The sequence below is a fragment of the Taudactylus pleione genome, unplaced genomic scaffold (assembly GCF_031769625.1).
Source record: "Taudactylus pleione unplaced genomic scaffold, aTauple2 ptg000066l, whole genome shotgun sequence".
Lineage (NCBI taxonomy): Eukaryota > Metazoa > Chordata > Amphibia > Anura > Myobatrachidae > Taudactylus > Taudactylus pleione.
This window is the reverse complement of record NW_028284468.1, coordinates 16681273-16705133: the sequence shown is the minus strand read 5'-3', so window position 1 is coordinate 16705133 and position 23861 is coordinate 16681273. Positions and strand designations below refer to the sequence as shown.

At 46.1% G+C, this 23861-nt stretch overlaps 1 protein-coding gene across 3 annotated transcripts in view; it reads right to left on the bottom strand.

The window, feature by feature from the left end:
• DHRS7B (dehydrogenase/reductase 7B) overlaps positions 1-20595 on the bottom strand; it is a 49751-nt gene extending 29156 nt beyond the window's left edge. The window contains exons 1-2 of one of the 3 annotated variants that reach the window (XM_088466693.1): positions 20417-20595; positions 19955-20062 (exon numbers count right to left, since the gene is read on the bottom strand). Coding sequence is in view for 1 of the 3 variants with exons in the window: in XM_088466691.1 (XP_088322817.1) it covers positions 20417-20436 (20 nt within the window). In the remaining 2 variants the exon portion in view is untranslated. The remainder of the gene's footprint in view (positions 1-19954; positions 20063-20416) is intronic. The other 2 variants (XM_088466692.1, XM_088466691.1) reach the window with 2 other exon arrangements.
• Between the last annotated feature and the right edge of the window lie 3266 nt (positions 20596-23861).

Genomic DNA, 23861 nt, shown 5'->3' with positions numbered 1-23861 from the left:
TAATGGTATTCCCTGAAGGCAGTGGCCTAATTTAGCAGGCTAATGCACCCTGCAACACTACAAAAATTGTTCAGGAATGGTTTGAGGAACATGACAAAGACTTCAAGGTGTCGACTTGACCTCCAAATTCCCCAGCTCTCAATCCGATAGAAAGGTGTAGGATGTGCTGGAAAAACAAGTCCAAGCCATGGAGGAGCCACCCCACAACTTACAGATCTTAAAAGGATCTGTTGCTAATGTCTTGGTGCAAGAAAATACAGAACTCTTTCAGAGGCCTTGTGGAGTCCATGCCTTGATGGGTCAGAGTGGTTTTGGCAGCATGAGGGGAACCTACACAATTTTTGTCAGGTGGTTGTAATTTTATGGCTGATGGATGCATATGTTACATATGGGACAGAATTCAATTAGCTGCAAACATCTCCAAAACGGCAGGTCTTGTGGGGGTGTTCCTGGTATGCAGTGGTTAGTACCTACCAAAAGTGGTTCAAGACAATCGGTGAACCGGCAACAGTGTGATGGACACCCAAGGTTCATTGATGCATGTGGAGAGTGAAGGCTAGCCCACCTGGTCTAATCCCACACAAGAGCTACTGTAGCATCTGATGGCTGGCAACCATTGAATACCTGCACTTGGTTGCCATTGAATACCTGTACTTCCTTGAGTCAGGATCATCAATGGTTGCTATCCATCGCTTTCCGATAACCATCCCTAGTACTAGTACTAAACCTACGACCACGACTTTTTGCTACACAATTAGAAATCTGCGTTAAGTTATTGTGCGTTTCAATGGGAGAAATCACGGCTTTCAGTTTGTACTATATGGGGCAGCACAGACTGTGTAATAGTTAGCGTTACTGCCTCACAGAAGTGAGGTCGTGGGTTCAATTCCCACCACGGCCCTAACTGTGCGGAGTTTGTATATTCTCCCTGTGCTTGCATGGGTTTCCTCTGGGTGCTCCGGTTTCCTCCCACACTCCAAAAAATATACTGGTAGGTTAATTGGCTTCCAGCAAAAATTAACCCTAGTGTGTGAGCGTGTGTTAGGTAATATAGATTGTAAGCTCCACTGGGGCAGGGACTGATGTGAATGGCCAAATATTCTCTGTAAAACGCTGCGGAATATGTGTGCGCTATATAAATAACTGGTAATAAATAAAGTAAATAAATATGGGACATGTATGTTGAGGTGTTGTATTGATGGTAAGCTGGTTTTTGAACTTGCAGATGTCCATTGCAAGTGTTTTTTTCCAATATTTTATCAACTTCTATAGATGTATTCTCCTACATTTAGCCTCCTTGCGTGTTAAACAGCCCTTCTAATCGCGCCATGCTTTGGAGTGACTCAGTAGCGCAAGCGTCTTTTTGTGTGACTTTTTACCTTCAAATGCGTCTTACACATGATGCGAATAGCTAGCACAAGCAGCTTCTGCAGATTAAAACAATATACAGCATGCCTATGTTCTGTGTGTGTCTGCGGGTGTATTTGCATGTGAAATGCTACGTTACAGTGTGGCTGGCTATAATTTTTCCTTCATTTTTGAGATTTCTAAAAAAAAACAACAACAACTATTTGACACCTTTTAAAAGCCTCCAATATTTTTCGAATGGCCACAAACACTCTGGTCCTGCTAACTTATTTCCCACTTTTTTGCTCAGTTTGAGCGATCATTTACCATTGTGCATGCATGCAAGTCGCATTGTGCACATGTCATGATTGCATTACGATTACATATGTACAGAGGGTCCATTCACAAAGTGAGTATCATGTGGTCAGCGTTTGGGGGTTTGTAATGGGGGGGGGGTGGTTAAGTAAATGCAGGCATGTCTGACCGTTTCATGGGCCTGCATAAATTAGCCATAGCTATTGCATTCGCAGCATGAGACCTCTCTGTGCGTGACGAGACCTGCAGTGTTTGCGGCTGGTCAGACCTGGTGTAAATGCTGCGCGAGTGCTAGATGTAAGTCGATGGTACCGATGTTTACGCAGGAGTGCGACACTGCAAGGAGATGAGAAGGCAGCAGTGGGCGTCTTTATGTTAAATGTGCTTTGGAAAACATTAGCATATTTTAGCAACTGCAATCCGTAAGTGATTACATTTGCGTCTGCTGCTAAATCAGGCCTATACACTGATCTAAAACCATAAAATGACATGATTGTTGGAAGTAGATCAATTGAGTTTTTCACTTACTATTTTATCACAGAGAAGTATAAATTCTTATGGCTTTACATTAGTTTAGATTAGCAACATTAGAGTGGAGCAGAGCTATGACCATAACCAAGGTACTCTTTGTGAGAGGCTATGATGTACTTTTTACTATATACTCCTTGAAAGGGCTTGACAAATACCGGTCACCATGGCAACTAACATTTCAGTCCGGGTGACCAGATCTTACTGCGGTCTGCTGTATGATCTGATACTTATTGGCTAGAGTCTACTCCCTGTGAATGATGAGAGGGAGGTTTGCATGCTGCATGAGGACTCGCGCCCGTGTCTCCACCCCCCCCCCCTTCCCCCATGTCTGTATAGGAGGAAATTTGAAAATTCTCTATTTGTTTTGACTGGCCAATAACAAATCTCCATGATTGCCTGATCCCGGATGTCACTGAAAATACTGTAAGAGTAGGATATCTTGTTGCCTGGTCTCACCAATCACACTGCAAGGCTGTAACTGACCGCAACTGGTGAGCCACCAGGAGATGCACACTGCTCCGGATACATAGGTAACTTTTTGGGGAGGGCAGAAGCAAGGGTCCTGGACTGATTATGTAGCTTAATCGCGGGTGCTGTTAATTTAGTATTACCAGAGCGTTCTTGGGATGAAACAAGATGCCATTTAATAGCAGTGTTCCCGGCATATCAAGTGCAGCACATGACCGCAATCCATGGACTCACGGAGAGTATGAAGTTGGCATCATTATTATATTTTTTATCCTTTATTTATATCGTGCCACAAGTAGTCCGCAGAAAACAAGAAAAAAGTGACTTACAGTACAGAACATTGCAGCACATGGTCAAGGATTATACATTGCTACATCAGCAGTCATAATACCCAAATAAGCAGCAGGGCGTCAGAACAAAAGGGTTTGGTGCCGTTGTATGCAGTGAAGAGGAGATAATGGTAAAAGGAAAACCACATGGGGGAAAGAGGGCCCTGCTCGGGAGAGCTTACAGTCTAAAGGGGAGGGGCAGATAGAGTGGAGCATGGAAAAGTGGGTTAGGATAAGAGCTGGAATGCTTTGATAAAGAAGTGGGTCTTGAGAGCCCGTTTAAAGTTTTGTAGAGAGTCTGATAGGGAAAGGGAGAGAGTTCCAGTGGTAGGGAGCAGCATGGGCAAAATCTTGGGAGGCGGGAGTGGGAGGAAGAAATCAGTTGGGAGAAAAGGCAGCATTCATATGTGAGGCAAAGTGGGTGGGAGTGTGAAGGCAGATAAGGTCAGAGTTGTAAATAGGAACTAATTGGGTTAGGGCTATGTAAGAGAGTGTGAGAAGTTTGAATTGGGTTGGGCTTGTAGGAGAGGGGAGACAAATGTAGTATGTTTGGAGAGAAAGATGAGCCGGGCAGCAGCATTAAGAACAGATTGGAGTTTAGAGAGATGGGAAACAAGGCCAGATAAGAAGTGGTTACAGTAGTCTAGTCTGGAAATGATAAGTGAGTGGATGAGGGTCTTAATTGCCTCGAGAGTGAGAAAAGGTCTGATCCTGGAAATATTTTTGAGATGTTAACGGCAGGACTGCGTGGTTTGTAGGAGAGGGAAAAGTCAAGAATAACTCCTAGACAGTATAAGTGTGGGCTAGAGGCGATGGTTATGCCGTCAATAGATAATGAAATTGTGGGAGGCGAGGTTATCCGGGAGAGTGGGAAGACCAGTGCACTTTAGACATTTTACATTTAAGAAAGCGCTGGTAAATCCAGGAGGAAATGGTAGTGAGGCAGCTGGAGATAGGAGTGAGGAGAGAGTTGGAAAGATCAGGGGAGGAGAGGTCGATTTGAATGTCATCAGCATAGAGATGATATTGGAGACCTAAAGAGGATGTATAAGGGGAGAATAGGAGAGGTCCAAGAACAGAACAGAACCTTGGGGGACACCTACTGGTAGAGGGAGTTGGGGAAAGTCATGAGAGAAGAAACACAGATAGAACAGAAGGACAGAAAGGTAGGAGTATAGCCAAGATAGGGCAGTACCATGCAGACCATGGGAATAAAGGATTTGCAGGAGGAGAGTGTGGTCCACAATGTCAAAAGTAGTAGAGAGTAGTGGCCTTTGGATTTGGCAGCAGAGGTCATTGCTGACTAAGGTTTCGCTGTGGATGCCGCTTTAGCTGGGAGAAATCAGTGGATTGTTCAAGCAGTTCTTGAGCTCAAACGAAGGGCACTACTGAAAGCCCACAGGGTTGGAAATCTGGTGGTGTTTGTTCTAGATTTTGCCTTTAGCCAGCAATGTGTATAGATTACAAAGTGTGAAATTAAGTGCTCCAATATTCCATCCAGCCCATTTGGCAACCAAGCCATACTCCCATATTTGGCTTCATTATATAGTCCTCTCCTAATAATATTACTTGATTGGAGGTAATACTGTGTGTTGCATACTATGAATTGTGGGCACTATAGTGTGGCATGCTATGAATTGTGGTAAGCATGCTTTTTCTGCTGAAGTCAAATTAGCTATAATAGAAAAACTATTGCACCGCTGACACAAGCCTGTATTAATAAACAAATGGATTCAATTACCAATACAAAAATATGAGATATGGTAAGAACTTCCCTTTGTTATCTCTATTTCTACGAAGTCCATAGGGTTCCACAGGATACCTTGGGGTATAGGCGATGGCAGCAGACATCCAGGCACAACAGAGTTAAAAACTTCTCCATCCTCCCAGGATGCACTGGGGTCCCTCTCCTATACCCCGCCCCCGAGCCTCAGGCACTCAGTTTCGTCACAAGCCATAGGCCGGAGGAGGATAAAGAGAGAGATTAGAAAGTCTGGAACACACAAGAATCACATTCTCACCAGAGGGAGACGGAAAAACCGGTGACCAGAACGACAGCCCATCTGCAGTACAGGTGCGACAGGGCGGGAGTCCTGTGGAACCCTATGGACTTCGTAGAAAGAGAGATAACAAAGGTAAGTTCTTACCATATCTCATATTTTCTACATCAGGGTCCATAGGGTAATCACAGGATACCTTGGGGATGTCCCAAAGCAGTATCCTTCAAGGGTGGGGACGCTCCTGAGCTGAGAGGAGAATCCGTCGCCCGAAGGAAGCATCCTGAGAGGCGTAGGTATCAAAAGCATAATACCGTATGAAAGTATGGACAGATGACCACGTGGCTACCTTGCAAAGCTGAACAGCTGAGACCCCACATCGAGCTGCCCACGAAGGACCCAGAGACCTAGTGGAATGAGCCTTAACAGAAGATGGAACAGGAAGGCCCTCGTGAGCAAAAGCTTCAGAGATAGCCAGTCAAATCCATCCTGCCAATGTTTGTTTAGTGGCAGGCCAACCTCTTTTATGGAAGCCATAAAGGACAAACAAAGAGTCTGACTTCCTATAGACAGAAGCGGTCCACATAGATTTTCAAAGCCCGCACCACAGCCAAGGTGGCCTCACCAACCGAAAGGTCCAGTGAAGTAAACTATGGTACAATAAATTCCTCGTTGATATGGAAACTAGATACCACCTTTGGAAGAAACCCAGGACGAGTGCGCAGCACAGCCCTGTGTCTATGAAAAATTAGAAATGGAGGTCTGCATGAGAGAGCTCCCAATTCTGAAACCCTTCTGGCCGAAGCAATAGGCAGAAGGAATACAGTCTGAATGGGTAGCCATTTCAAATCCACTGAGCCCAGTGGTTCAAATGGCGGTCCTTGAAGAGTCTTCAAGACCACAGCAAGATCCCATGGTGCCACAGGTGGAACAAAGGGAGGCTGAATAAGAAGCACCCCTTGCATAAAGGTGCGGACATCAGGAAGCATAACAATCCTACGATGAAACCACACTGAAAGTGCAGACACCTGTACCTTCAGGGAAGCTAGGCGAAGACCCTGGTCTAAACCCGCCTGTAGGAAGGCCAGAACCCTGGACAATCTGAACACCTGAGGAGCATAACCTCTAGTGCGACACCAGTGGAAGAAAGCCAGCCACACTCTATGGTAGATGTTGGCAGATGAAGGCTTCCAAGCTCTCAGCATGGTGTTGACCACAAAGCTGGAGAAACTTCTGGACCTCAAGAGGGCAGTCTCAATAGCTCCGCCGTCAAAGACAGCCGACTCAGGTCCGGATGAAGGCAAGGACCCTGAGACAGCAGGTCCTGACGTTGAGGCAACAACAGCGGAGTGTCCACTGAGAGACCCTGAAGATCCGTGTACCAGTGCCGCCTGGGCCACGCTGGATCAATCAGCAGTAGCATGCCGCCTTCTTGCATGAATTTGCGTATCACTCGAGGAAGAATAGAGAACGGAGGGAAGAGGTACGCATACTGGAAGGTCCACTTGACCGCCAGAGCAGCCACTAGACAAGCCTTTGCTTCTCTTGTTCTTGACCCCAACATCGGCAGTCTGTTGTCCTGTCGTGAGGCCATGGAGATCTATCTCTGGAAGGCCTCACTTGTTCACCAGTAGCTGACACACTTCCTGGTGAAGAGACCAATCTCCTAGATGCACGTCTTGACTGCTGAGAAAGTCTGCTTCCCAGTGGAGAACTCCTGGTATGAACACTGCTGAAATTGCGGTGAGATGCTTTTCCGCCCATACTAGAATGCGGGACACCTCTGTCAGAGCCACCTGACTGCGAGTCCCTCCTTGGCGGTTTATGTATGCCACCGTGGTGGCGTTGTCCGACTGTGCCTGCAAAGGTTTTCCCTGCAAGAAATATCTTGCTTGCTGGAGAGCCTTGAATACTGCCCGCAGTTCCAATATGTTTATTGGAAGAGCAGCTTCTACCGATGTCCACCTTCCCTGAAAGAAGTGTGGACACATCACCGCTCCCCAGCCCCGGAGACTGGCATTCGTCGTCAGAAGGGCCCAGTCTGCGATCCAAAAGGGGCGCCCCTTGTTCAGGTGAACCTTCTGTAGCTACCAGGCCAGAGATAATCGCACCTCCGGGGAAAGCACCATAGTCTGTCTTTATCCTTTGGGGCGACCCATTCCATCTGGAGAGGATCAGCTTCTGCAGAGGTCTCGAGTAAAACTGGGCAACCTCCACCATGTCAAACATGGATACCATGGGTCCCAGTAACCTCATTGCCGAGTGAATAGACACCCGGCGACTCTGCAGGCAAAGACGGACCTTTGCCTGTAACGCAGAGATCTTTTCTCCTGTCACCAAGATCCTCTGATGTTGGGAATCCAACAGAGCTCCTAAATGGAGCACCCTCTGAGATGGTACCAGGGAGGACTTCTTCCAATTTATCAGCCAGCCGCGAAACTGCAATACAGAGACTGTTAGTTGCAGATGGCGCTGAAGTTTCTCTGAGGACTCCGCCAGTAACAGGAGATTGTCCAGATAAGGTAACAGGCGGACTCCCTGCAACCGCAGGTGAGCTGCCGTAACGGCCATAACTTTGGTGAACACCCGAGGTGCTGTAGCCAAACCGAAGGGCAGAGCCTGAAACTGGAAGTGGTCCTTGACCACTGCAAATCTAAGGAAGCACTGGGGTGCTGGGACAATAGGGATATGCAGGTAAGCATCCTGAATATCCAGCGACACCATGAAATCCCCAGGTTCCACTGCTAAAATAATGGAACACAGGGTCTCCACCCTGAACCGAGGAACCCTCAGAAATTTGTTGAGGGATTTGAAGTTGAGTATTGGCCGGTAGGACCCATTGGGTTTCTGTACCAGAAAAAGATTGGAGTAATACCCCAATCCCTTCTGAGACAAAAGGAACTGGCACTATAACTCCATTCTGGAGCATCGAATGCATTATCTTCTTGAGTTCCTGGGCCTTGTCCTGATTGGACGGAAGGCCCGTGGTGAAAACCCGGCAGGAAGGCCTCCTGCAGAAGGAGAGGGCATACCCCTGAGAGACCACTTCTCCGACCCATGTGTCTAAAATGGTCAGACACCAGCTTTTTGGGCGCATTTCAGAAGTCTGCCTCCCACTTTGAGGTCACCCAAAGAGAGGCCCGTCCCGTCAGGCAGAAGGTTTGTCATCGGACTTGGGAGTGGGACGTCTGGTACTCCAGGCCTGCGTCCTGGGCTTTGCAGGTTTCTTGGCGGCAGTCCTCCTAGGAAAGGACTGTACCCTGGGTCTGTTCTGCGTTCTATAGGCCCTTTTTGGAATCAGCATCCGCCTTCCAAGAACGCAGCCACAGGATACGACGAGCCGCCACTACTGCCGAGGAGATCTTGGACGCCATGAGGCCCATATCTAAAGCTGCCTCATTAATGTAGGTAGCTGAGTCCCTTAAATTACCCACCAACTCCATCTGTTCAGGTGACGAGTCTGGGTCCAGGGATGCCTCCAAGGTATCAGCCCAGTGCTCCATAGCTCTTGCCACCCAGCACACGGCCAAAGCCGGCCTGGACACGCCTCCTGCAAGGGAATATTTCTACCCTGCAATCCGTTGGATCCTTTAAGGAGGACATAGGCAACGTAGTACTCTTTACTAGACGTGTAAATCCACTTGTGGCGGGTTATTACATTTTGCAAAATTATCTGCAAAAGGGTATGCCACCGCAAACAGTCTAGGGGGCTGGTAACGCTTACCCGGCATTTTCCACGCCTCCTCTAAATGATCCACTAGCTGATCAGATAGGGGAAACACTGTAGTATCACTTTTAATATCCTTGAAAAAGGCATATTTTGATTTAGCTACAGGAGGAGCGCCATGCTCAATAACCAAGGACGTGCGCACCGCACGTATGAGCCATCATCTGTCATCACAGCATCCTGATCTTGATGAGGTTGCAGCAGACGCTTCTGCGCCCGCACAGACGACTAGCCCTGTAACACCTCTGACAGCTGTTGTTCTGAGGTAGACAGTGAATTAGCCCACGCAGGTTCATGGATGACCTGAGGGGGCGACAACGGGAAACTCTGAGGTACGATTAACTGTTTAGGAAACCCCTGCATAGGGGACGACACCATAGACTGCTGTGAGACCCCCATCTAGGGGCACGCAGGGGTTGTCGTTAACTGGCCCACCAGGATAGTAAGTGACGCAGCAAAACAAACCCATGGTAGCTCCTGCACAGGTGTAGTGACAGAAATCGGCCGTGCCACCGCAGGCACGCCTTACATAATCCATCAGAGTTACCATCACCCTCTGCCAATGGTACCTTGCATACAGTACACTGAGGCGGAATGGGGAAATCACGCTCACTGTCAGGCATACTGAGTGTGTGACCCGAAGCTGTATATGACCACCGCACTTCACAACAAGTTGTATAGTGAGGTATAAATCCCCCTTGTAACACCGCACCGCAAGGGCTTGTTAGCAGAGTAGAAAAACAGGGATAGGAAAAATAGCTGACAGTATGTGAAAGTGAAAGTAACAGACAGCAGCGCTAGCCCAAAGTCACATACAATGCAGAATATTGAAAACCCTGCAGTATCTGCGCTTCATCAACTAACCAGACCTCAGCCTGGTAGGAAACAGCGCTGCATACACTGACCTTGCACCGGAGGAGAGGTATGAAGGGGGACCCAGACCACGATACCCGCGTTAACAGCTTCCAGCAGTGTTTGCCACATGTATTAAAATGGCCACCGAGGAGCAGAGGGAGGGCTGGTCCGGGGGCGGAGCGCATGCAGATGCCTAACCACCTTGCGGAGAGGCCGTGTGCAGCGGGGGAGGCGCAAGTTGCTTAGCAGGGAAAGCACGCTCCCCTGGCATGCATTTAAGCCCTGGGACGCTGGACATTTACTGTTTCTGTCCAGTCCTCAGTCCCAGGGGGTAGCGGAAAGCGCAGGGATCAGTAGCCTGGTTCCACACTGCAGCCAGTCCCCAGGGAGCCCCCTGCCTTGGGACTAAGGACTGTGCTATTCGGCTGGGACCCACCGCGGGACCTTGCCGCTTACCTGAACCCCCGTAAATCCGGCCACAGTCCGGGCAACCGCTAGCTGTGACCCCAGTCACCCACCAGCATCCCCGGATCAGTACTGGCGTTCTGGTACCAGCGGGGTGTAGGAGCGACGACATGGACATCAGTACAGACTGTCCATGTTGTCTGCTCGTTAGATGTGCAGCCACAGCTGCATTGAAGAACTTCAGGGGCCTGCAGACCCCCACTCTGTACGGTGCATCCGACTTCGGCCAGGCACCGACGAAAACTGAGTGCCTGAGGCTCGGGGGCGGGGTATAGGAGAGGGACCCCAGTGCATCCTGGGAGGATGGAGAAGTTTTTAACTCTGTGGTGCCTGGATGTCTGCCGCCCTCGCCTATACCCCAAGGTATCCTGTGGATACCCTATGGACCCTGATGTAGAAATTAATTTAGTAACGATAAAAAACAAAAACAAATAAAAAGGCTATTTTAGTGATCCGCATCGCCTTGCCAAATTTCAAAAGGGCAGAATGCTCCCTGCCCCCCTTGGCAACATTCCACTAAAACAGTCTGCGGATGCCATCCCCACCCGCGGGCCGCAGTGTCCCGTGGGTGGGGAAAATTGTGGTATAGCAATTTCCGCCGGTGAATGGATGCCCGGTATCTATTCACAGAGATATGAGCGCTTGGGGGCAGCCCGGTATGTCCATAAGTGCCGGGCACAACCCCAAAAGTGATGAAAAGGGGGACAAAGTCTTTTACCGTGGCCATGCCCCCTTTTAGGGCGCGTGCAGACCTTCGGGCACTTGCCAGAGTGCCCTTTCTGTTGGTCATGTTAGCATACTATCAGACAGTCTGATAGTATATATTAATATTAACACCATATTAAAACATGAACCACAAATACTATAGAAGCCATATTAGCTGACAAACATTCATACTCTCTCCACCCAACACAACAACATATGTCTCTGGAGTTGGTGGAAGAAATACATGTTGCCCCACCACTCTGCTCTCATCAGCTATGGAGCTATGCAGACTCTTGCTACTGACCTTATAATAAATGCAAAAGGTTCACTTCCAAACAGGTCTATTTATCCTTACATAGAAATCTACATACATCACAGATGCATTGCCACACCTTTCCTATGTGAGAATGGGCTCACAATACCAGCAGCAGAATCCTGACTGGTCAGAATGCAGACAACTTCTAACGGTAAGGGTATGAGGGTTAGGCTACGGAAGGGGAGGGTTAGGGTGAAAGATGTCTCCTGCCAGCATCTGCAATCCGAGTGCTGCGTCCGAATACGCAGCATCAGATCACCATTGCGACATTTTTTTGTGATGGCTGGAATAATCTGAGTAAGCTTAAAGCAAACATCTACATGACGACTAGGGAAAGACAGTACGATTACGACATCGCAATCGTACAGTCGTTCCCCATCCCCTGCAGTGCCTACACTGGATGTGCCCCATTAAGCTTACTCAGCATGGGCAACGGAACTGCTCAACCGGGTTCAGGAAGTCTGCGTTAGAAGACACAAACCCTGGACCTCCCAGAAGACTGGAGTGACACTCCCCCATTCCAAACGCACCACTCCATTGATTTCGAATGCATTCTTTAGGAAAAAATTCTATGGCAATAAGCTTTTATTTGGTCAACAACCAGTTACAGGTGAGAAAATGTAGACTGCCTAATTTTTCATGCTACTGGACACTGTGTGAGGAAGAGAAAGATAAAATGAAGACGTGACTTAATAAAATTTTATCCATACACTCATTGCCTTGGAACATGGCTGAAGTATAAAAATCATAATGTTTTTAATAAAGTAAAGTGCTATGCCAGGCCTGGCCAACCTGTGGCTCTCCAGTGGTTGTGAAACTACAATTCCCAGCATGCTTTACCAGTTGATTGGTGGAAGGGGATGCTGGGACTTGTAGTTTCACAACAGCTGGAGAGCCACAGGTTTGCTAGGCCTACGCTATGCAGTATGCTGATGCTATACACACGGTGCCTACTTTATTAGGTACACTTGTTTGTTAATGAAAATATCTAATCAGTCAGTCATGTGGCAGCAATTCAATGAATAAAATCAATCTGATATGGTCAAGGCGGTCAGTTGTTAAGACAAAACATCAGAAAGGGGAAGAAATGTGACTGTGGAATGATTGTTGGTATCAGAAAAGGTGGTTTGAGTACTTCAGAATCTGCTGATCTGAAAATTTCACACCCCACAGTTTCTAGAGTTTAAAGAGAATGGTGCATAAATTAAAAACATTCAGTGCGCTAAAACACCTTATTAATGAGAAAGGTCAGAGGAGAATAATCCAGACTGAATCAAGCTAACAGGAAGGCTATAGTAACTAAGATAACCATGTGCAACAAACGTGATATGTATAAAAGCATCTCTGAACCCACACAGCAAGTCCAACTGTGAAGTAGATGGGCTACAGCAGTAGAAGAACATCGGGGTCCACCCCTGTCAGCTAAGAACAGGAAACGGGGGCTACATTGGGCACAGACTCAACAAAATTGGGTAGTTGAAGATTGTGAGACAAGTGAACGTTTTTCCAAATATCAATGTTTGCTGCAACATACAGAGTGTAGGCTGTAGGGTCACAATTTGGCATAAAATACATGGATTTATCCTGCCCTGTGTCAACACGTCAGGCTAGTGGTAGTGTAGTGGTATGGGGAATGTTTTCTTGGCACACAGGGCCTGATTCAGACCCGCTCGCGAGCGTTGATGGTGGCCCAGTGCACATGACAAAGCCGGCTCCGGCATGCGCAAGACCCGGATAGCGACGGGCAATCCGTCGCTCCGAGTCTTGTACCAAAGGGTGCGTGCTGTCGATGTTGAGTGACAGCACGCCCCCTTTGGTGGGCGGGCCAGGGGAGTGGCTGCCCAAACTGAGGCGTTCCCATGTGAACGCCTCCTTTTGGGAGCGGCCCCCTGACATCACGAGTGATGTCAGTGGGAGAGATTTCGGCTCTGTGAGAGCCGAAATCTCTCTGGGGCTTGCGGCAACGAGACCCTACCACAAAGGTCTTGTCGCAATGGTCTTGACCATCTTCCTGGCCGCTTACTATAGCTGTGGGTGGTCACCCACAGCTATGCTAGCGGCCAGGAGGCCGCTCTAAAAAACAAGAAGGGCGGCCCTGATTCAGAGCGAGCGCTCTGTCAGAGCGTCCGGCTCTGAATCAGGGCCACAGTCTCCTTAACACCAAATAAACATTATTTAAATGCCACAGCCTACCTTAGAATTGTTGTTAACTGTGTAGATCCCCTCATGGCCAGAGTCTACCCATCTCCTAATGGCTACTTCCAGCAAGATAACGCAACAAGTTACAAAACGTACACGATCTTCGGCTGGTACGAACAGGACAAGGAGTTCGGTGTACTCCAATTGACTCAATAGATTTATTGTTAGAACAAAGCACCTTTGGGATATAGTGGAATGCAGGACAAGGTTCACATGGGCCTGGGGCTGAAAATGTTCAAGGGCCTATACTGAGAAGGGGAGGAGCTGTAACCAGTGCTGTGTGGGTGTGACCAGCGCTAAGTGCGTGTGTACACCATCAGCTTCAATGTCTCCCTAAATACATAAAAATAGAAAAAATGCTTAATATAGCAGGAAAACTAGAAAAACTATTTTAATGCTAATAATTTATGGCAGACTGTGTAACCAGATAGACAGCTGGTCATCATGCTGATAATGGGCCTACTGTTATGTGGAGGCCTAGAGCTGTAGCTCCATCCGCCCCATTGTTAAACTGGCTCTTACCATTTTGTAGATAACTGTCAATTATCAACTGTATCTGCTGACATCTCAAAAAGTAAGATATGCTTGCTTTATCATAAATGTTATATTTCAAAATAATGATAGAGCTGATCACGTGACTTGCTATAGAACTAATCAACTGTCTGTTAATACATCTTCTGACTTTTTAATGTAAGCTTATTTTAACCTAAATGATATATAGTTCAGAAATAGATGGCAATATGCATGCTGGAGGTGATTTTTCACCTGAGTATACTGAGGATGTGACTTGTTACATCCTAATCAGCCTTTGTGATGTCACTCAGCTTTGGTAGAAAGGTCACCATTATGTAGAGAACTGCAGTTATCAACTGTATCTGCTGATATGACTTATCACAACTTACGGTATGCTTACTTTGGATAGAAATGGTGACATGCAGTTAGGATATGATTTATAACCTCAATAGGCTGATCATTTGACTTGCTATAGAACTGTCAGTTATCAACAATATCTGTTCATATGCCTACTGAATGTGTAATGTAAGCTTATTATAACCTAAATGATAGCAAAATGAATGCCGGAGGTGATTTTTAACCTCAATATACTGACCATGCAAATTATTACATAATAAACAGCCTATGTGATGCCACTCAGTTTTGGTTGGAAGGTCACTATTTTGTCACAGTAAAAAAATCTTCAACAACTGCATGCTACTGTCATGACAAAATGGACCAGAATCTAGAAGGAATGTTTCAAGTAGCTTGTTGGACCCATGCCACACACAATTAAGGCAGTTCTGGAGGGGAGCTGGAGTTTCTACCCAGTATTAGAAAAGTGTATCTAATAAAGTGGTTTCTAAGTGTATAAATAAATGTTAATAATACATCTCAATAACTTAATACAGTCAGGTGCATAAATATTGGGACATTGACAGAATTTTCATATTTTGGCCTCTATTCACCACCACCACTTTCAGATTTAATTTAAAAGGTAATTACATCCAAATCAGGTGAACGGTGTAGGAATTACAACGGTTTCTATATGTGCCTCCCACTTTTTAAGGGGCCAAAAGTAATGGGACTATCAACACAAAAGCTATTTCATGGACAGGTGTGGGCTATTCCCTCGTTATTTCATTATCAATTAAGCAGGTAAAAGGTCTGGAGTTGATTCTAGGTGTGACATTTGCATTTGGAATCAGTTGCTGTCGACTCTCAATATGAGATCCAAAGAGCTGTCACTATCACTGAAGCACGCCATCATTAGGTTGAAAAATCAAAACAAACCCATCAGAGAGATAGCAAAAACATTAGGTGTGGCCAAATCAACTGTTTGGAACATTCTTAAAAAGAAAGAACGCACTGGAGAGCCCAGCAACACCAAAAGACCCGGAAGACCACGGAAAACAACTGTGGTGAATGACAGAAGAATTATTTCCCTGGTGAAGAAAAACCCCTTCACAACAGTTGGCCAAATCAAGAGCACTCCAGGAGGTAGGTGTATACGTGTCAAAGTCAACAATCAAGAGAAGACTTCACAAGAGTGAATATAGAGGGTTCACAACAAGATGTAAACCATTGGTGAGCCACAAAAACAGGAAGACACGATTAGAGTTTGCCAAACAACATCTAATAAAGCCATTACAGTTCTGGAACAACATCATATGGACAGACGAGACAAAGATCAACTCGTACCAGAGTGATGGGAAGAGAAGAGTATGGAGAAGGAAAGGAACTGCTCATGATCCAAAACATACCACCTCATCAGTGAAGCATGGTGGTGGTAGTGTCATGGTGTGGGCATGTATGGCTGCCAGTGGAACTGGTTCCCTTGTATTTATTGATGATGTGACTGCTGACAAAAGCAGCAGAATGAATTCTGAATTGTTTCGGGCAATATTATATGCTCATATTCAGTCATTCTTCAGAACTCATTGGACGGCGATTCACAGTGCAGATGGACAATGACCCGAAGCATACTGCAAAAGCAACCAAAGAGTTTTTTAAGGCTAAAAAGTGGAATGTTATGCAATGGCCATGTCAATCCCCTGACCAGAATCCGATTGAGCATGCATTTCACTTGAAGACAAAACTGAAGGGAAAATGCCCCAAGAACAAGCAGGAACTGAAGACATTTGCAGTAGAGGCCTGGCAGAGCATCACCAGGGATGAAACCCAGCGTCTGGTGATGTCTATACGTTCCAGACTTCAGGCTGTAATTGCCTGCAAAGGATTTGCAACAAAGTATTAAAAAGTGAAAGTTAGATTTAGGATTGTTTAGTTTGTCCCATTACTTTTGGCCCCTTAAAAAGTGGGAGGCACATATAGAAACCATTGTAATTCCTACACCGTTCACCTGATTTAGATGTAATTACCCTCAAATTAAATCTGAAAGTCTGCAGTTAAAGCACATCTTAATTATTTCATTTAAAAGCCATTGTGGTGGTGCATAGAGGCCAGAATATGAAAATTCTGTCAATGTCCCAATATTTATGCACCTGACATATATATAACACTGAGAAACAAAAACAACAATGCCACACATACGACATACTAACTAAAACTAGGAGAAGATTATAGGATTAAGAACATAAAATTATTTCCCTTTTAGGAAATACTTACATTTTGTAGTGTTCACTCTAGGGCAGGGCACCTGTCAGAAAAAGGCCTTCGGTGTGCCTGAAAAAGGAGTGTGGTCACTCACAAAGACTTTTGAGAAGTGCCCCTTTTCATCACTGTAGGGGGCGTGGTTGCCCCCAAGCTCTCCCTGCAGTGTGGCAGCATCGATTCACTCGCCAATGATTGTTTCACTGGAACTTCCCCCCACGCGACCCTGCAGCCCGTGGATGGGGACAGCTGTTTCAGCGAACACAGCCTAGCGAGAACACTACATTTTGTATTAGCTAATGCAGCCAATTAATGAAGCTGCTTTTTGTTTACAGTATATTATAAAATAGAAAATAATTTCTGCTGCATCATTTCACATCGATGGAGCAAGCTGGTCCAGCCATCCATGTGAATAAAAAAATCTGATCACACTACTAGATTGCCTCTCTGGAGACTTAATGTATTAAAACTAATACTATACTATATAATCTCACATTCAAAAGATTACATTATTATATTTGTCAGGAAAAAGTAAATTTAAATTTATCTTTAAATCTACAGGGATGATTCAATTCTGTTATCGTACCCTATCTCCCGTCTAAAGTAACGGGAGATTGAGGAGTGATGTTTGTTTTTGGACGCCCATGCATTTTCGTGCATGTCTCGCCCAATCAGGCCAGGTTTAGCGGCGCAAAATGGCTAAACCCATCTAAAGTCATGGTTAGCGCACTCAAAACAGTAGCTCAGGTGCCCAAAACCAGGACTTTTTTGCACATCAATACCCAGCCCAAACCAGTGGACCTAGAAACATAAAAATCGGAGAGCATATGCCTTCCATGACATAGCTACCCGCTAAGCAGGGATTTTTCAAAATTCGACTCTTAAGCGGATGATGGGGCTAAAATGTTTCCTCCCTTGTGCAATGTCCTGCCTGACTGTCTCATTGTGGCTGTAGCACAGTACAGTAATCAAACACCAACTGACGCCCAAAGTGCTGCCAAACATCACGGGCAGTTTGTGTGACTCCCCTATTTGAATAGTGAGGAAAGGGAATGTGTTACTACACAGGTATGGGAGGTGAATGTTAAATGTGTTACTACAGAGTGAAGGAAGGGAATGTGTGACAACAAGGAAGGGGAGTGTGTAATTACAGGGGTGAGGGAGGGGAATGCGTTACTACAGGTGTGAGGGAGGAATTGTATTTCTATATAGGTGAGGGTTATGTCGAATGTGTTACAACACAGGCGTGAGGGAAATGTGTTACTACAGAGATGAGGGAGTGGAATGAAGATGTGTTACTACAGAGATGAGGGAGTGGAATGTGTTAGCACACAGGTTAGGGAGGGTAATGTCTTACTATAGCAGTGATGCATTACTATAGAGGTGACGGATTAATGTGTTACTGGAGTAGTAAGATGGAAACAGTAAATATCTAAGGTCTACCCTGGTGAAACCAGGTACATCAGCTAGGATAGATAAATCCTTCCCTGATTTTAATTAGTGAGCAAGCATTCAAGCGTGATGACCTGCCATATATGGTGCGCACTTCCCCCCCCTGTATCACTACACACGCTGTGCACATTAATACCCCTTTTACACCGACTGAAATATCCCGGGTTGATGCACGTGAACGCACATAATCCCGGAAAATTCGTCGGTGTGAACGGATCAACCCGGGTCCAGTGACCCGGGGATCCGACCCTGCTCCATTGCAGGGTTGAGCGCAGGTTATTCCCGTGTCACCCTGCAATGTAAACGGCGCGGCCCGGCTCACGATGACCCGGGTCGCGCCGCATGCCACCTGATTGGCCGGCTTCAGTGGCGCTTGGAGATGACATCATCTCCAAGCGGCCACTGCAAGCAGTGCCTGGCCGAGCGGCACGAAGCAGTGCACCCCACCCGCTCTCCCTGCCTCCGGACCGCTGCAGGATAAGGTAGGTAGGTCGCGGAGGGGGGAGGGAGGGGAAAAGCGCTACTCACCGTCGCCGGACAGCCGGGTCAGTTCTGACCCGGGCCAGGTGTGAACGGTGCCGACTCGGGCATAGCCCGGGTCGGCGCCGCAGTGTAAAAGGGGTTTGCCCTGGGTCTGATCTGGGTTGGAAACGTGTTTCAAATCCCGGGTCAGACCCGGGGATTTTGGTGTAAAAGGGGTATAAGATGAGCACGTGAACGGAAGAGGGCAAGTATTAGTAACGGGATGGGGAAGGAGCGGGGAGGGGGCTGACAGAATTGCAACTGAGGTTGACTATAATTTTTGGTATAGTTATATTAGTAACAGTTAAGCCACAGTATAATTTTTGGAAATTACACTTGTGTGCATTATGACCTATATCGATATCTTTCCTGTATTACTGTTTTTATTATTTTTTATTGCACTATAATTTTTAATCTGTATATTACATCTTTTTAAAACGTTTCTATATTTTTTGCATATGCTGCAGATGTCTCTACATACACCTATCCTCAAATTGTACCAAATAGCTCTGTTTAGCTGGCTACGGACTTTGCAACTAAAAGTACACTATAAGCCACAGGTTCTCAAACTCAGTTCTCAGGACCCCAGACAGTGCGTGCTTTACAGGTCTCCTCACAGAATTGCAAGTGAAATAATTAGCTCCACATGTGGATCTTTTAAAATGTGTCAGTGAATATTGACTACACCTGTGCACCTGCTGGGTGACCTGGAAAATGTGACCTGTGTGGGGTCCTGAGGTCCGAGTTTGAGAAGCACTGTTATAATCAAATTAAGACATCAAAAATTGAGAATGAAGTAGCACAATGGAAGAAAAAATACACAATCTAGGGTAAAAAGGCAAGACCGTTGCAATACGAGTGACCTGCGCCATGGATCGTTATGCTTAATCTGCAACTTCATACCGACTCCTTTGCTACAGAAATACTAAGTACCTAGTACACTATAAGCCGAGAAAGATGCAAAATTGAGGAAAAGGTGTAATACTTAAAGAAAAAGTGTACAGCATTGGAATCGCGCCAGAACAAATATGGTGGTATATGGTGTTGAAACATTTGCATATATCAATCTCTTGCCAAGAGAAGTGCCAGAACTTCTACACAGTTTATCATAGTCAACAACAACTTTGCTATCTATGTTTTAAACAGCTCATACAGCAGTTCTTGTCAAGAATCTTGCCCTTCATCTTTCTAATACAGTGTTTCTCATTCATTGAACCTTAACAGTGTATTAACTTATATCTGCAGGGATGTAGTTATGAGACCGGCGGCCACAATCCCGACGCTACAATCCCGGCAGGGGATTTAACATAGGCGTGGAAATACCGCGCCTATGTTAATTCCGACGCCAGGACCCCAACAGGACGGCGGAACGATAGTCCAGCATCCGGATGTAAGTAGCGATGCAGCCGGGGATGGGGGGCTAGGTGTAGTGATAGGGTTAGGCAACCCCCCCGGGGAGGGTTAGGTTTAGGCACTAGAGGGGAGGTTAGGGACCCACGCCGGGAGGGTTAGGATTAGGGTGCGGGGAGGTGGGATTAGATTTAGGTACTAACAGGGTGAAGTTAAGCACCCCCTAAAGGAGGGTTAGAGTCAGGGGGGAGAGGAGGATTAGATTACTTACCTCCTCTGTCGGGAGTTCCTCCACGTCGGGTTAGCTACACAGTCGACGGCATTTCAATCTCATTCCCTGCAGGTGTCACTATTTCTGAGGATAACTTGAAAACACGCACTGTTAGAGTTTCATGAGGATCAAGTTTGAGAAACACTGTTCTATTATAATGTAGTTATAACATTTTACATTCAGTGTATGGTCATAATGGGGTGCCTAACCACACACACACACCTATAGCTCCACCCCCCAGTAGCTCCCCATTCAGTTGCTGAACCTATTTTACCAGTAAAATAACACATACATTATATATATATATATATATATATATATATATATATATATATATAAAATTGATTATACATCCACACAAAAACACACCTCTGGCAAGTAGTGCATTATAGTAGCTGCATCCTCTCGGCAGAGAGGCACGCTTTTCATTCTATCATTATTTGTTGCAGGGAAATGACTCACTTGGTTACTGTAAGGTACATTCATTCAACTCTCGGGGACTGTAGGCATGGAAACGGCAGGCAGGCTGTGTGGGGAAGAGAGGAGGCTGTTGTTGGTCTGCTGTGCTGGCTGCACTGAGCCTGACTGAAGTGTGTTGTTAAAAGTGCTCATAGCGTAGGCGCTTTTTTGACGTCACGGTCATGTGACCGGGTCTCGCGTGACGCTGGGCATTATGTGACAAACCCAACCAACGTCATATAGCTAGGCGGGAGAATTAGAAGTGGCAAGATGTAAGAAGTAGACAGCGAGCTGTCACAGCTATGAAGTGAAATTGCACCGGCACAATGTAAGCTGTGCGCTCACCCTGCTGACGTGTGGTGGCGCTTATCTGGCCGCAATGGGCAGCGTGTGATGAAGTTGTCTGCAGGAGACAGGGTGTACAAGTGATTAGAGCCTAGAGGGCCTGTCTTAATGCCCATTTTACTGCACTACCTTTGTATTGTGGCAATGAGATCGAGACAAACCAATTATTTAGGTACCAAATAAAAATATATTTTACTGGTGGGTAAAACACATATTGGCAGCAACTCACTGGTACCGGAATCGATATGAAATACCGCTGGTCCGATTCCCGGCAGCGGCAGCCCGACAGATGGACAGATCCCGACAGCGCTGGAAATCCCGATCGTCCTCAGGTAAGTATATACTAACCTACCCCTCCTGTCTCCCGGCGTTGGGAAAATGACAGGCGTCTAGATATAGACGGCTGTCATTTAACCCACGGCGGGATAAAGCAATCGGGAGCCGGCTGTCGGGATCACGTCCCGAAGCTGTAGTTGTGCAGGGGTTAACTAGCTTCGGTCATCAAATGTTACACTTGAAACCCACAGCGGGTGGTCTGGTACATGTGACCTACTTGTCATTTGTCTTCACCAACAAGGATTTTGGCATGAATAGGGCAGTAAACGGGCACAGGCTCCAGAATTTGTCATTTTGAATAAGAAGCTGTAGTTGTGCAGGGGTTAACTAGCTTCGGTCATCAAATGTTACACTTGAAACCCACAGAGGGTGGTCTGGTACATATGACCCACTTGTCATTTGCCTTGACCAACAAGGATTTTGGCATGAATAGGGCAGTAAAGCGGGCACAAGCACCAGATTATCTCATTTTGAATAAGAAGCTGTAGTTGTGCAGGGGTTAACTAGCTTCGGTCATCAAATGTTACACTTGAAACCCACAGAGGGTGGTCTGGTACATATGACCCACTTGTCATGTGTCTTGACCAACAAGGATTTTGGCATGAATAGGGCAGTAAACGGGCACAGGCTCCAGAATTTGTCATTTTGAATAAGAAGCTGTAGTTGTGCAGGGGTTAACTAGCTTCGGTCATCAAATGTTACACTTGAAACCCACAGAGGGTGGTCTGGTACATATGACCCACTTGTCATTTGTCTTGACCAACAAGGATTTTGGCATGAATAGGGTAGTAAAGCGGGCACAAGCACCACATTTTGTCATTTTGAATAAGAAGCTGTAGTTGTGCAGGGGTTAACTAGCTTTGGTCATCAAATGTTACACCTGAAACCCACAGAGGGTGGTCTGGTACATATGACCCACTTGTCATTTGCCTTGACCAACAAGGATTTTGGCATGAATAGGGCAGTAAAGCGGGCACAGGCACCACATTTTGTCATTTTGAATAAGAAGCTGTAGTTGTGCAGGGGTTAACTAGCTTCGGTCATCAAATGTTAAACTTGAAACCCACAGAGGGTGGTCTGGTACATATGACCCACTTGCCATTTGTCTTGACCAACAAGGATTTTGGCATGAATAGGGCAGTAAATGGGCACAGGCTCCATATTTGTCATTTTGAATAAGAAGCTGTAGTTGTGCAGGGGTTAACTAGCTTCGGTCATAAAATGTTACACTTGAAACCCACAGAGGGTGGTCTGGTACATATCACCCACTTGTCATTTGCCTTGACCAACAAGGATTTTGGCATGAATAGGGCAGTAAAGCGGGCACAGGCACCAGATTATCTAATTTTGAATAAGAAGCTGTAGTTGTGCAGGGGTTAACTAGCTTTGGTCATCAAATGTTAAACTTGAAACCCACAGAGGGTGGTCTGGTACATATCACCCACTTGTCATTTGCCTTGACCAACAAGGATTTTGGCATTAATAGGGCAGTAAACAGGCACACGCTCCAGAATTTGTCATTTTGAATATGAAGCTGTAGTTGTGCAGGGGTTAACTAGCTTCGGTCATCAAATGTTACACTTGAAACCCACAGAGGGTGGTCTGGTACATATGACCCACTTGCCATTTGCCTTGACCAACAAGGATTTTGGCATGAATAGGGCAGTAAAGCGGGCACAGGCACCAGATTATCTCATTTTGAATAAGAAGCTGTAGTTCTACAGGGGTTAACTAGCTTCGGTCATCAAATGTTACACTTGAAACCCACAGAGGGTGGTCTGGTACATGTGACCTACTTGTCATTTGTCTTGACCAACATTGATTTTGGCATGAATAGGGCAGTAAACGGGCACAGGCTCCAGAATTAGTCATTTTGAATAAGAAGCTGTAGTTGTGCAGGGGTTAACTAGCTTCGGTCATCAAATGTTACACTTGAAACCCACAGAGGGTGGTCTGGTACATATCACCCACTTGTCATTTGCCTTGACCAACAAGGGTTTTGGCATGAATAGGGCAGTAAAGCGGGCACAAGCACCAGATTATCTCATTTTGAATAAGAAGCTGTAGTTGTGCAGGGGTTAACTAGCTTCGGTCATCAAATGTTACACTTGAAACCCACAGAGGGTGGTCTGGTACATATGACCCACTTGTCATTTGTCTTGACCAACAAGGATTTTGGCATGAATAGAGCAGTAAACGGGCACAGGCTCCAGAATTTGTCATTTTGAATAAGAAGCTGTAGTTGTGCAGGGGTTAACTAGCTTCGGTCATCAAATGTTACACTTGAAACCCACAGAGGGTGGTCTGGTACATATGACCCACTTGTCATTTGTCTTGACCAACAAGGATTTTGGCATGAATAGGGCAATAAAGCGGGCACAGGCACCAGATTATCTCATTTTGAATAAGAAGCTGTAGTTGTGCAGGGGTTAACTAGCTTCGGTCATCAAATGTTACACTTGAAACCCACAGAGGGTGGTCTGGTACATATGACCCACTTGTCATTTGTCTTGACCAACAAGGATTTTGGCATGAATAGGGCAGTAAACGGGCACATGCTCCAGAATTTGTCATTTTGAATAAGAAGCTGTAGTTCTGCAGGGGTTAACTAGCTTCGGTCATCAAATGTTACACTTGAAACCCACAGAGGGTGGTCTGGTACATATGACCCACTTGCCATTTGTCTTGACCAACAAGGATTTTGGCATGAATAGGGCAGTAAACGGGCACAGGCTCCAGAATTTGTCATTTTGAATAAGAAGCTGTA